The 9793-nt window shown below is 41.7% G+C and overlaps 1 protein-coding gene across 1 annotated transcript; it reads right to left on the bottom strand.

The window, feature by feature from the left end:
- Positions 1-1959: 1959 nt before the first annotated feature.
- LOC146479850 (E3 ubiquitin-protein ligase TRIM45-like) lies at positions 1960-7805 on the bottom strand. The gene is made up of 4 exons (XM_085110677.1): positions 6139-7805; positions 5003-5259; positions 4692-4832; positions 1960-4099 (listed from the first exon to the last, which is right to left on the bottom strand). Exons 1-4 carry the CDS (start codon positions 7391-7393, stop codon positions 3527-3529), a joined length of 2226 nt encoding a protein of 741 aa, XP_084966803.1. The 5' UTR covers positions 7394-7805; the 3' UTR covers positions 1960-3526.
- Positions 7806-9793: the final 1988 nt, after the last annotated feature.

Raw genomic sequence — 9793 nt, 5'->3', positions numbered from 1 at the left:
AATGCCTTCTACTGAACAAGCCAAAAAAGGATGATACACTCTCACTAAAAATCATCGTTTTGTATCAGAAGTACGCTCTTAATTACAGTAAGTGAAAATGAAAAGATACAAACCACTTCTGACTCGATCCCGCTTCGCTTTTCAATGCTGTGTTTTGCCCGTTAGTTTGAAAATAAACGGCGAAACTGTTATAGAACATTGATTTAGGGGAATGGAAAGGAGGGAGGGAAACACCTCAATTTAATATCCTGTAAAATAGCCTAGCGTGTTAGCAGGGGTTTTCTTGAGTCTTGTTAATTTTGCTTGTAGCAACTACAACGGCGCTAATTCAAAAGCGGAATTAGTTGTGGCTTGTTTTATTTCAGTTTCCAATCCCTTTTCATTCCGCTTCAGTGCTAGCATGGAGTTGTTTTGTCTACGGTGATGGGTTGGTACGTCAGGATTGGCCAAATTTTCAACACTGTGCGTCATTGGCAAATTTCGTACGACTAACCGCTGACCAAGGAGCTGGGGTACTGGGGTTCATTGAGGATGGTTATGACGAACCCATTCCATAGTTTTCTGTTGATTTCCTCCGATTCAAAAAGTCAGAGTTTGAGCCTATGAGAACATAGAAATTATTTCAGTTTTTCTTCTCTTTTGGCTGATGCACAACATGTAATCGAGCTGCTGAATCGAATAACGTGCATAAAAACTTGTCGGAGCAAGGCTAATTTACCGTGAAATCAGCTTTTGATATTATTGACTGTTCTACAATTTGTTGCTGATTATAGCTTTTACTACAGGATCCGGTCCTTTTTTTGTGGCGGTGGTCCCTCCAAGCGCAGTCACTGGTTTTTACTGTTAAATTCAGTTTCAATCACTTTTTTGGATTAACTAATTCGTTGTCGCAGCTCATTTGTAAAGGAGTATGGTAAAGTAAAATAAATAAATAAATAATAATTGAGCCACGCAACGTAATTTATAGGACTCAGTTAAGTTTTCAACTTTTCACTTTTTGTACGATGAAACATCCCTCGGCTCTGCGTAACCAAGTAAGGCAAGGTAAGGCGACACAAATTCAAGCTACTGGACCTATTACAGTAAACCCGACTAGAATGGTTTTACATAACCCGCGCGTGAACGCGCGTGAAATATAAATTCGACTGTTAGTCGGCTATTAGAGATTGATTCACACTGTTCATGTTTTCTTTGTGTAGCTATAACTAGTTTAGCGTGTCAGTACCTGCTGACTCGACTCCAGTCGTCCCTCTTATTCTTAAACTGCACAAGACGCGGGTGTTGATGGGAAGGGACGAAAAACCGAGAGGTTCTCTCTTCTTTCCTCCTTCCCATCAATCCTCGCGTACCCCTGTAAGAAACAAAGAGACGACTGATGACGTGCTCAGCAGTATCTGTTTGATTTTTTTTTCCCGAGTTCGCAAAACGACTCTAAAATGTTATGTGGTCTAACCGCATGCTCTTTGCCCCGCGTCAGCTGTTGTTCTTTTCACTGACAAAAGAGAACTCGTTAAACGAGGCAATTTTTCCTGCAGCCTCTAATGAGAAGGACGAAATCGCCTGAAACACCCCCTCTCACAATGAAAAGTTGCGACGCGAGTTAAAGAAAAAGAAGACTAGTCGTCTCCTTCTTTTACGTTCCAAGATACGTGCAGTCGCTTAGTACAGGTAAAGGGCTTACTGATATTTTATCCCTGGAGGAAGCGGACCTTTAATGAGGACATACGGTATTTATAGCTGGTACCTTGCTGTTACAGCCATATTTTTGGGACCCAAAACAAAATATGAATTTTCTTTCTAGATTCATCATTGATTCGACCAACGACTACCTTTTTTGGAGCCCCACTGCATTGTTTATTACACTGGACGATAATTTGTTCCCGTTAAAACTACTGCTCGAAACGCTTGGTGGCTAAAACGGACTTGAGGAAAAAATGGCAAAGTCCAACTAAACTGTCTCTTGAAGTTGTATTTGGTAACTTGTATCAAAGTTATTTCACCTTCTTATTTGACTTCCTTTCATATGATAGGCTAATTAATTACAACAATTTTACCCCACCCCGGCCAATCAGTTTTTATATAATTTAAATTGGGTGAAAATCGGTCCCCAGTGAAGCTATAAGCCCTTTTATTTATTATTTATTTATCTATTTTTAAAATATATTTTTTATTAGTACAGGTTGAATGGTTTGAAGCATAAGAAGATCTTCTAGTTTCACAAGATACAACATTAACACAGCAAAATAAATAAATGAATGAATAACACTGAACTATTTTAAAAATAAAAATAATAAATTGTATTGAATCTACTGTTTGTGTACCTGTTCATCATGACCATCTGTAGCAGTATCCCTACTCCCTAAGGATCGGTGATCTCGGTCAGACAACGTAAACAATAATGGGCGATAATGCAGGCGTAATCAGATATTCACTGATTTGACTAAATGTACGTGGCTATTACAATGAACATATTTTCGAGGATATTTAGCGGATGCATTGAAAAACTACTTAAACACCTAGTAATATAAGAAAAAATAAATCAAAGGATTTTTACGTTAGTTATTCCCAATACAAAGATAATGATATGGCTTAATCGATAAACACTTTTACGAGCAATTTCCTAATTTAGGCCGAATGCCTCTCGCTAGCCTGGATGCACACGAACAATAATTTATCGTTAACAAGGTTTTTTTTCGGACAGTTTTGACTTGTTCCTGGGTAAGCGCTAAGCAGGTTTTCCGTGAACCATATTAAAAATTGGAAAGTCATTTTGAAACAAGGAGACTTGTCAAGGAAAACTTTTGGCTAGTTCTCAGGTCTCTCTCTGTCTTTCATCTAGGTCAGTCCGTTTCAGGTCACGTGGTTCGAGCGAACGTCACCGAAACGAATTGATCTTGAGGGCCTGGGAGAAAGTTTTACAGGGACTAGGCAAGAAAACTTGACAAATCGTGTGGTACACATGAAAATATAAAACTTGTGAAATTCATACTTGTCAAGGAAGACTTGCAGGTGTCATAGAGCCTTATCGGTATTTTTGGATTTAGCTGTGTTTTTCTGTCGAGCAAAATCGTCATAATAAAATCATGCCAAATATGAAAATATACTCACAGGTCTTACATGTCCTTTTTTCCAGCAAGATTATAATATGTTTCTCAAAGCCTGTTTTACTCTAATGTGCCGTCTTGCTACAAAGTACGTGCAACGTTGTAACTCTTAGGAGAGACTTAAGTTATGTTTGGATTGTTGCAGGTTCATGGTCAGTGCTGTTAACCAGCCATCACGTACATGACGTAAATGTTTTGCCTCTTGCAAAGAGATAAGTTATGTTAGGATTATTACATTCGGGGCTAATCAGTCTTTCGCCATGGGAAAGTTTGTCGTACAGGGGATAAGGTTTCAAGGGTGCTGGGTTGAGGTCGATGAGCAAACGACAGCAGGTCTGGAATCCAGGATCAGGTTGAGTAGATTTTCTGGGGGCCAGTTTTAGGTAGTGCATGTACAATAGGGGACCATAATTATTACAGATTTAGAAAACTTGTATCCTATCATTGCCCCAGTCCGCAACTATAATATTTCCCTGTGGCGTCACAGCCACTCCCTCTGGTCTCTTAAACTGTCCTCTATTATTCCCCTCGGTTCCAAACCGAGTCAGAAACGACCCGTCTTCGTTAAAGATCTGAATCCGATGATTGAACGAGTCGCTCACGATGATGCGATCGTCAGCGTCTGTAGCGACTCCGGTCGGCCAGTTGAGTTCTCCGTCGGCTCGTCCGCTCTTTCCGAACTTGAACAGAAACTGACCTGTCGAGCTAAACACCTGAACCCGATCGTTGCCGAAGTCCGTAATTATCACGTGACCTTTGCTGTTGACCGCAACCCCTGTTGGGCAGTTGAACTGGCCCTTGCCATCACCAAGGCAACCGAACGACAGTATTATCTGGCCTTCCTGATTGAAAACTATCACGCGCGCGTTCCCACGATCCACAACGAACAGACGTCCCTCACTGTCCACTGCCAAACCATATGGCTGATAAAGGCGTTCACTTTGAATGGATCCCTTGCCAAATTTGTTGATGAATTTGCCTTCTTTTGTGAATATCTGCAAAAGAGTAGTTTATATTTTCACGTTAAGGTTAAGGTAACTTTCTCGTTCAGTCCAACCATGGCGATTGATCCAATGGTTTGAGCGGGCTAGATTGCACAGTCCTGTTTTGTACTGCAATGCATTGCACTAGGACAGTTTTATACTCTTCTGTCCTGTGCTGTTCTATGCTTTACTGTTTTGTTCTGTTCCGTATTGTACTGTACTCTACACTGCCCTTCAGTTCACTGCAATGAACTGTACTGCACTGTTCTCTACATTACTGGACCAATGGTTCAAACCGACTATGCTGTACGTAAACTATGTTGTGCTGTGCTGTACCATACCGTACGGTAAACGTAAGGTAAACGTATTTTCTACTTATCTGTTCTATAATCTCCTATTCCGTCCTACGTTGTGCTGTGCTGTACTTTTCACTACTTAACTGTACTACGGTTCCATGTCACACCCCGTGCTGTGCTGTGTTGTGCCGTACTGCATTGAATGGTACAGTATGGTAACTAATTGTACCATCAGGTGAATAGATCACTAGTTGCTTTTAATAGTAACAGTACTAGTTCCCCTCCCCCACCCCCACTTGAATACATACCTGTATTCTGTTATTCATCGTATCTGCAACAACAATGTTTCCTTCCCTGGTCACGGCCACGCCGCTAGGAGACTGGAAATGACCATCGCGGCTTCCGGGTGAGCCAAAGCGGAAACAAAAATTGCCCTCCATATCAAATACCTATCACAAGAACAGACAACGGTGAGCGTCCTAAGGAAAATACATTTAATAATAGGTGATGAGACGAGTGACTGTCTAGACACTTATCATTCTTATGGGCTCCTGCCACCGTCCAATACCTGTGGCCGACCAAAAGGACCACGAGATCCGAGGAGAGAATGGGCACTAACCTGTAGACGATGGTTGCGTGAGTCACTCACGATCACGTGACCTTCTTGATCCACTGCCACCCCCTGGGGATCTCCTAGTTTCCCAAACTTAGAGCCACTTCCCGCGATGGCTTTCTTCGCGCTTCGAACACGAGGCGCGATGTCCCCGATGTTAATGTCCAGCGGAAATCCTTCCACCATCTGCCCACGCACAAAGACAGCAAAAGAGAAGACACCGTTGAAGAATGGGTGGTATGCTGTGAAGGACTGGCCATCGGCTGGGAAACGAAAAGAGAAAATTTACAAGCCTGAGTGATATTCCATTTCTTACTTACCATGGTCATGCAACTGCATACCTTCGCACGCGTCAAGTTGAGGGAACCATGAAAAGCTCAACAGAACTTTGTTACTTAACGAAGCTTTAGAAGCGTATATGTATGAACTTTATAGGCATTTGATCTCATGATCGATTGTAATGGCTTAGAATGGTCCGATAGATACCAACAAGGTAAGTATGTGGCTTTAACGAAATTTCTAAAATTTCCCAAACATGAGGAAAAAATGTCGACGTTGTGGGCTTTTTCAGATGCGCAAGAATTCCCCGCACAGGAATCATTTTTCGACACCAGAGCATTTGGTTTGACTGGCGCAAACTGAAAGGGAAGAGCTATAGGGTCGAGATAGCCTCCCACCCAGTCGTTTTTGAGGAAGAGGGTGAATCGACTTCCTTAAAAACGACTGCGTGGGATGGGAAGCTAGCGTCGATAATGAGCGCGGTGACACCAAAAAGGTTCTCCCTGTGAACGAAGTTTATTACGAATATAGGTTCTATAATTCTGTAGCGAACAATTTATAACTTGATTAAAGGTTTAGAAAACGAAGGGAATGTTAGGCACAGAAAACTCACATATGACAATATTTTTCAGACAGAGTGAAGCATTAAAATACGTTATAATTAATTTTTATCGCATCGCATAATTGCAAACCGACAATTAAATCCGCGAAAGTGAGATTCAAGACATTTTTTAATCATCAATTAATAGACCCACATTAGCTCCAGCAACATTCATACACCTGTAGGAACGAAAACAAAACAAATCCAAACCTTCACACTCCTTTTCTTTTAAGAAAAAAAAAAAAAAAGCAGAAATGATTACCTTGATGAATTGTATCCGGAGGAATCAGACATCCGCTGGTATCTCGAAACTCCACAGAAATTGGGGCTTCCTTTAAGGCCAGATCTCCTGGTTCGTTCACGGCGCTTCCATTTGTTGAAGGGAACTCAATATCTTCCAGCGTTAAATATGGCCCGCTACTTTTTAAACTTCCCAAACACTGAGAAACTGTGGTTTCAGCATCCTTGTTGTTCACTTCATACTTGAGTTCAGCATTTTCCTTCGGTTTACAATCTAGTTCTGTTTCGTTCAGTTCTGTTAACCTTTGCGTTATGTGCCCTTTTAGCGACAGCAGTTCCACTTCGTTCGCGTATTTCAAAACTTGCTCCGAGAAGTCGCAACCGACTTTAAACCTTGTGAAATCTTCCTCCAGTTGGTCTTTTTGCCGCCGTAAAATGGTTGACTTTGCGTTGTGAATCTTCTCTAGTTCCATCAAAAGTTTTCGTTCCCTCTCCTTTATTATTTTAATCTGCTGAAGCGCAGTTTCGCGAATTTCCGCTTTCACCGACACTAGCCTTCCGTGTAAGGTATCTGAGATCCCTTGGATTTCGCCAATCGACTTTTCCAGCACCGGGATATTCCTCGCGCATTCCTCGTACAAGGTTTCCAAGATCGTTCGTTGTTTTTGTATCTTTTTCGAGTCTTTGATGTAGTTGTATTTGTGCTGGCGGTGCTCGATTAAAACGCAGTCCCTGCAAACTGCCTCATTGCACGTATCACAGTAATATTTCAGCTGCTCGCTTCGGTGAATTCCGCAAAATGCCGGTCTGTGCAAATCTTCGCCTGTTTTACTGTCGAGGAGCTCGGAAATGGTCAAAATCTTGTGTTCCTTGGTCTGGCGGATCCTTTTGTGAACACTGTAGCAGTTCTCGCACAGAAATTCCCCACAGTCCACGCATCTGGATGTTGCCGGAGACGCGGAATCGCAGTTCGAACAAGGCACAGGTTCTCTGTCGCTTGAGTTTATTAGCGCAATGTCCAACATGTTATCCAAAAAGAAATTTATTGGCAAGTTATCGACTTCTTCATATGAAACTTTCGCGTCCGTTTTGCAGAGCGGGCAAGCCAGATATTTATTCGGGGCGAGTTTCTCGGCAAGGCCTTGAACGCACACTTGGCAAAATGAATGTAGGCAAGGTAGAAGTTTTGGGCTTCGAATTAGCCTTTTACACAGAATACAGTTCAAATGCCTGGTTATGTCTTCGACGTTTACTCCAGCAATTATTGACGAAGCCATTTCCTCACGCTTGGTCAAACAAACGCTTTCGGCAAACAGTTTTACCTCGCACGGCTTGAACAAAAAAATCCTCGGTCTTTGCTTAATTGAAATCTTCAACTTGTATTGTGATGTTGTGGTCGCTTTCAACTGCGACTCGTTTGCTTAGCAACTGGATAGCAACCGAGTGGTTTTCGCTCGTTAAATATTCTGCTCAAATTTGAAAGTTAAGTTTTAGCAGTATAAATAAATCATAACCCCACAGATCGCTGTGTTTTTCTCGGCGCAAAACTCAAATATAACAGCGAAACCCCGTAAACATCTTTTGAGAACGATTTTCTCACCTTGAACCTCAGATGCGCTCCTGGGAGGATAACCGTCGCTTATGTTTTCAAATAAACGATGGTAACTATTGAATACGGTGTTTTGTCGGCCTCAGTCATATCTTATCCTATGACAGGTCAGCCCGCAATTAAATATGATATACAAGATGAATCCATTATCGCATTTACATGATTATTTGGCCGAATCTGTTACCACAGAAAAGCTTCCTGTTGCAATCGAAATGAAAAATAACGAACCCTTTTGTCAAGTTTGTGCGGGCAAAACATACAGCCGGCAAATTGATAAATTGTGTATTTTACGTCGTATACAAGCTTGGGGAAAGGATGTGTGCTGAAGTAAATTAAAAGAAAAGCGAATTTGCTTTTATCGAATAAAGTGACAAAAGGCTTTTATTTGCCGGGAGCTTTTGTCTATCTCTTTCAACTGTCACTCACAAAACTGACACAGGTGACAGGTGCAACTAATACGAAAAATCGCCCCGGGACTTCTCGATATCCAATATGGCGGCGAGGAGAGAAAATCAGCAGATCGAACTCGATATCCGGATATTAAAATTAATTCCAAATTGCGGAAGTATGGCAACCCAAATGTAGCAATATTCAATTCGTTCACCAATTGCTTTGGTCCCAGGATAGACTGTAAAATTTTCCTTCTTCATCTTCGGGCGTAAGTCGATTTCGAAGTAATTTTCTGCTTGCACAGGTGATTTCTTTCACAAACTGTTACGTCGCCAGCGCACGAAGGTAACTACACCAGTTACAAGTTTTGATGACAAATTTTCGTGACAGAGGCCGAGCAAATCACAAGAAACAAGAGACCGGAAACTAAAACAAATATGGCGGACCGTTTGGCGGGCGACGAAATTTTTTCCGAAATTTGTGTGGTTCTTATGGACGATACCAAGGAAACTAGATGGAAAAAAAAAAGTTAGAAGATCAACGTGGGTGCGCCCCTGGTTGACTAGAAGAAAAGAAAGAAGGTTTTATTAACAACTGTTTGATGCAATTTCAGTCGAAGATAGCACTGTTTTTCACAAGCTAATGCGTATGACCAAGACTCAATTTCACCACCTAGCTAATGGATTCGCTCTGACGAAGAGCTAACGCTCGAAACGTCAACACTCGAATCTCTTTACGGTGGCCAATTTACCTTTAGTTATCAACTATGTTGATAAACCAAACATTCGTTTTTACTCCCCAGACCTTTACAGACTAACCCAACCCCGTTATATTTATCCAACCTCGTTCCCAGAGCTAAAAGCCATGGGGACGAGGTTGATATTTACCCTAAAGGTTGTTGAGAAGACACCCAATTAACCGCGAGAAAAAAGTTGCAGGGCGGCTACACGGGCAGCCCTGCCTGTGATTTTGTCACGAAAAATTCAATTCTTGCTACTTTGTTATTGCGTGAGCGATGTTTCACCTGTGTATACAAGCAAAATATTGCACGTGTAATTATAGCCACGGCAAAAAGGGCGAGGCAAACTGCCTAAAGCGCGACTTCTCGCAAGCGAGCCTCACAGCGCGTACGCCCGTTGCTCACTTTCCATTTCGTCGCTCGTTTCAGACCTAAAATTGGAAGGTAGGACGTTCGTACGACGAACCAACGCCGTTTGTCGAGCTATGCATGCGCAATTTCCGCAGCAGGATATTTTCAGTTAAAAAAAAATTCGCCATTTCGGAAAACTTATGCTATTTAACAATACTCAGTGACCGCGTAAGAAATAAACCGATCGAATATTTTTCATTTTCTGGGTCAAACTCCAAGGGAATAAAGCCAAAGTAACTAAAGTTGGTGGATGATCTTTCTCGCTGAATATGTAGCAAAATTTTGAGTATTATTTTTTCAACAAAGACATTGAAAGAAATGAAAGGCTTTATTTAGGTAAAAACGCGGAAACTTGAACAGTTTGTAACCACGCGACTGGTTAACGGTTTAGTACCTGTGGATGAAACTGCGAGTTGGGAAATGGCGTTACTATGGTTACACCAATGAAACCACAGACTCATGCTGCAGTTAAGTTTTGATCGGATTGAGCCCACGCTCCTTCACGTCTTCAATTAAATACACGCTGTG

The sequence above is a fragment of the Pavona decussata genome, unplaced genomic scaffold, assembly GCF_977016875.1.
Source record: "Pavona decussata unplaced genomic scaffold, jaPavDecu1.1 SCAFFOLD_58, whole genome shotgun sequence".
NCBI lineage: Eukaryota > Metazoa > Cnidaria > Anthozoa > Scleractinia > Agariciidae > Pavona > Pavona decussata.
This window is presented reverse-complemented; position numbering and strand designations above follow the sequence as displayed.

Excerpts from the sequence above, each read along its gene's own strand:
- LOC146479850 (XM_085110677.1), bottom strand. The coding sequence starts at position 7,393 with ATGGCTTCGTCAATAATTGCTGGAGTAAACGTCGAAGACATAACCAGG. Across the intron at positions 5,260-6,138 it reads TCCGGATACAATTCATCAAG|CCGATGGCCAGTCCTTCACA; the intron begins GTAATCATTTCT and ends TTCGTTTCCCAG. Across the intron at positions 4,833-5,002 it reads CACGCAACCATCGTCTACAG|GTATTTGATATGGAGGGCAA; the intron begins GTTAGTGCCCAT and ends TTCTTGTGATAG.